This window comes from Leguminivora glycinivorella, chromosome 19 (assembly GCF_023078275.1).
Source record: "Leguminivora glycinivorella isolate SPB_JAAS2020 chromosome 19, LegGlyc_1.1, whole genome shotgun sequence".
Taxonomy (NCBI): domain Eukaryota; kingdom Metazoa; phylum Arthropoda; class Insecta; order Lepidoptera; family Tortricidae; genus Leguminivora; species Leguminivora glycinivorella.
In genome coordinates, this window is record NC_062989.1 from 9,776,703 (window position 1) to 9,780,153 (window position 3,451).

The 3,451-nt window shown below is 40.5% G+C and overlaps 1 protein-coding gene across 1 annotated transcript; it reads left to right on the plus strand.

Annotated features, from left to right (window-relative positions):
* Window positions 1–1,210: 1,210 nt before the first annotated feature.
* LOC125236766 (venom serine carboxypeptidase-like) lies at window positions 1,211–2,574 on the plus strand. The gene has a single exon (XM_048143691.1). The coding sequence runs from the start codon at window positions 1,211–1,213 to the stop codon at window positions 2,492–2,494; it is 1,284 nt and encodes a 427-aa protein (XP_047999648.1). The 3' UTR covers window positions 2,495–2,574.
* The last annotated feature ends 877 nt before the right edge of the window (window positions 2,575–3,451 follow it).

The following is a 3,451-nucleotide window of genomic DNA, read 5'->3' on the forward strand; positions in this document are numbered from 1 at the left end:
AAATGCGTTTCCGTAACTCAAGAAGTTTTTGTAGGACTTAGGTTTAAAGGTAAAATTGCGTTTATATTGGAAATAGGACAAGGAACATCCCTCAATTTTATCCCACCCTGAAACTACTACAACAGGCACTTCTAGTATACAAACATCGTTGTAAAATTCCACCAGAAGGTACAAATTAACGGCAACGCAGTGTACAGCTTTATTTATTCTCCTTAATTTAGAGCTAGGATGCCATAATAGCCCACTTAGATTTTAAAAGCGCCTGCAGGGTACTTCCACTGACATTGTTTGGGGTATACTTGTCCTAAAGGGAAATGCGTACAGGGAAAATGTTAATAGGGCACCGACGGATGTTTTCCACAGCGAGCGTTTGACAAAATATGTAAGTTAGTCACCCTAGGACCGTGGCCTGTGGATGTCTGAAACTGGTTGTGACATGCACGTTCCCGAACCAAACACAATACCCTCGATAAACATTCTGATAATCTTACCATTCTCACCAACACAGTTCGACCAACTACCTACTTACCTAGAAATGGAAGAGGATCGCGCTGTAATTATATTTTCCCTTCACTAGCTCGGAAACACGTGTTTTGTCCTTTAATACCAGCGGGTAAAAACGCATTTTATCCACTAGTGGGTAAAGTAATTTGACCTTGAATGAAGTCAAATTAACTGTTTTAAAATTGATAAAAGTAGGTGAATCTAGTAATAAAGATGATTTACCACCTGTGGAACTACTGGAAGCAGTGATAAACGCATTTTTTGCGTTGTAGTTTCCTCGCTATAGTGAGGGGAAAAGTTTTGTGTTACACTCGGGTGCAAATGTATTTTACTTCTCGTGTGTTAAAAAACTCGCAAGTTCAGGATTCTATTCTCGAACCACTCGCTTTGCTCGTGGTTCAACTATAGAATCCTTTCACTTGCTCGTTTTTCAATTCCACACTCGGCGTTAAAATACAACTTTGCCCCCTTGTATAACAAATAACTATTTCACTAAACACGCGATAATCCGATGACACAACTGAAAGTTTATGAATTTACGCATGTAACTTTTATCTACAATAACTGAAATATTTTGCCAGTTTATTGCTGACATGTGTGTTTAGGTATTACAAGTATGCATGCAGACTTTAATGATGTCGTTTTTCAATATAAGTAAATGCAAGCAGACATTCAATTGCATTACCTATTCAGTCTTTTTATCAAAATGTCAAGCTTACTATTAATTCTACTATCGTGGCAAGCCATATTGTCATATGGCCATCCCCAACATACTGGAGTCCGCAAAGTAAAAACAGGTGAAGACCCCGGTGAGCCCTTATTTTTGACCCCATTAATCGAAAAAGGTGACATCAAGAAAGCCAGGCATCTAGCCAGAGTAAACCTCAACGACAGTTTACCAATCGAGAGCTACACGGGATTCTTCACCGTCAATAAGGCTCACGACTCCAACCAGTTCTTCTGGTACTTCCCCAGCATGTTCCCGGACAAAGACCAGGCGCCGGTACTCGTGTGGCTCCAGGGCGGCCCGGGCGGATCTTCCTTGTTCGGCTTATTCTGCGAAAACGGCCCCATCGCAGAAGAAAACGGCCAATTTGTACCCAGACAATACCACTGGGCTTTAAACCACCACGTGATCTATATTGACAACCCCGTGGGCTCGGGGTTCAGCTTCACAAACGACACTAAAGGATACTGCACAGACGAGACGCAAGTCGGCGAACAACTCTACTCCACCATCACTCAGTTCTTCCAACTGTTCCCAGAGCTACAGAAAAACGATTTCTTCATCACTGGAGAATCATATGCAGGAAAGTACGTCCCGGCTTTTGCTCATACGATTCACAAAAAGAACTCCAATGCGAAAACTAAAATAAACCTTAAAGGGCTTATTATCGGCGGTGCTTATATAAATCCTGAAAGTCAGAATAAGTTCAGGTTAGTTTCAGATGATAATTCAAATTATATAAAACTAGGGAAATGTGATCCGGATCAAGAAGGTGGCGATACATTTATTCCGGTGTTAACAGAAAACGAAATTCGGAAAGCTATCCATGTTGGGGCATTACCATATAGCGAGTTCAATAATACAGTTTACAACTATTTGCTTGCTGATATTCCGCGGTCAATGGCGCCTTGGTTGTCGGAACTGCTAGACCACTATTCAGTAACCCTTTACGGCGGAGAAGACGATCATACAGTGCCCTACGCTGGGATTGTTGATTTTTTAAGGAACCACTTTAATTTTACGGGTGCAGATGAATATAAATCCACGAAGAGGTACTCATGGAGGGTAAATGGTGAACTAGCGGGGTGTGTGAGGAGCGCGCGTCTTCTGAAGGACATTTTTGTGCTGAAAGCTACGCACTATGTGCCTGCCGACCAGCCGGAACGAGCATGGGACATGATCACGAGACTCACTTATGGAAAGGGCTTTGATAAGAAAGAAATCTGCCCAGTAGAGCAAGCATCAGCTTTTAGTCTTAGTTAATTTTTATGATATCCTAACAATGTAATAATCAAATATTTATTTAAATAAGGGAAACCTACATTGACAACTCAAATCCACCATCACTCGTCAGTTTTTCTAGCTATTTCCGGAAATGCAGAAGAACAATTTCTTGAAGAATCTTACGCCAAAAAGTGCGTCCCGGATTTTGCTCACACGATTCGAATTGCAAATGCGAAGACTAATATAAATATCAAAGGGCTTATAACTAGAGGTTGCTTATAATATACATCATGACATTCATGACAGTCAGAATAATATCAGATTGGATTCAAAAGACAATCAACATTTTATGGAACTAGGACAATGTAATCCGGCTCAAGAAGGTGCCGATAGATTTGTTGCGGTATAAAACTATATATATTCTGTGGTATTAACCAAATGTAAAGTTAGGGAAGCTATTCATGTCAAAGCATTAACATATGACTATAAATTCGACAACAGGTGAATATTTGGATGACGATATTTCGTCGGTCTATGGTTCTCTATTCCATCAGCATGTCACTAGGATGCACAGTTTTCGAGATATACGCAAAAACCCAAAGAAAAGGACCTTCAACCTTCAGTTCATAGAATATGCTCCGCCACATGTGACATGCTAAGCCTCAGATGCTAAGTGCGTTTTCACATTATCCAATCCGATATCGGATGTCGAACTGATATCCCATAAATACATTACAGGCGCCATCTTGTTTTTTTTTATTGAAATCCTTCCGACATCCGATATCGGATCGGATAATATGAAAACGGACTAAGTCGAACAAACTGCACGCAAAGCAATACCAACAGAATCTGGTCATCCGTGTAAAGATAAAAATGTGAAATCGACCGAAGGAACGGAACATTGTATCTGCGAGATTTTAAAGTTTCCCAAGGATTTTATAAGGCAAAATGCAGATAGATAAGTCAGATATGTAAAAGCTGGATTTCGGTGCAGGG

Coding starts and splice junctions, on each gene's coding strand:
- LOC125236766 (XM_048143691.1), top strand. CDS start 1,211: ATGTCAAGCTTACTATTAATTCTACTATCGTGGCAAGCCATATTGTCA.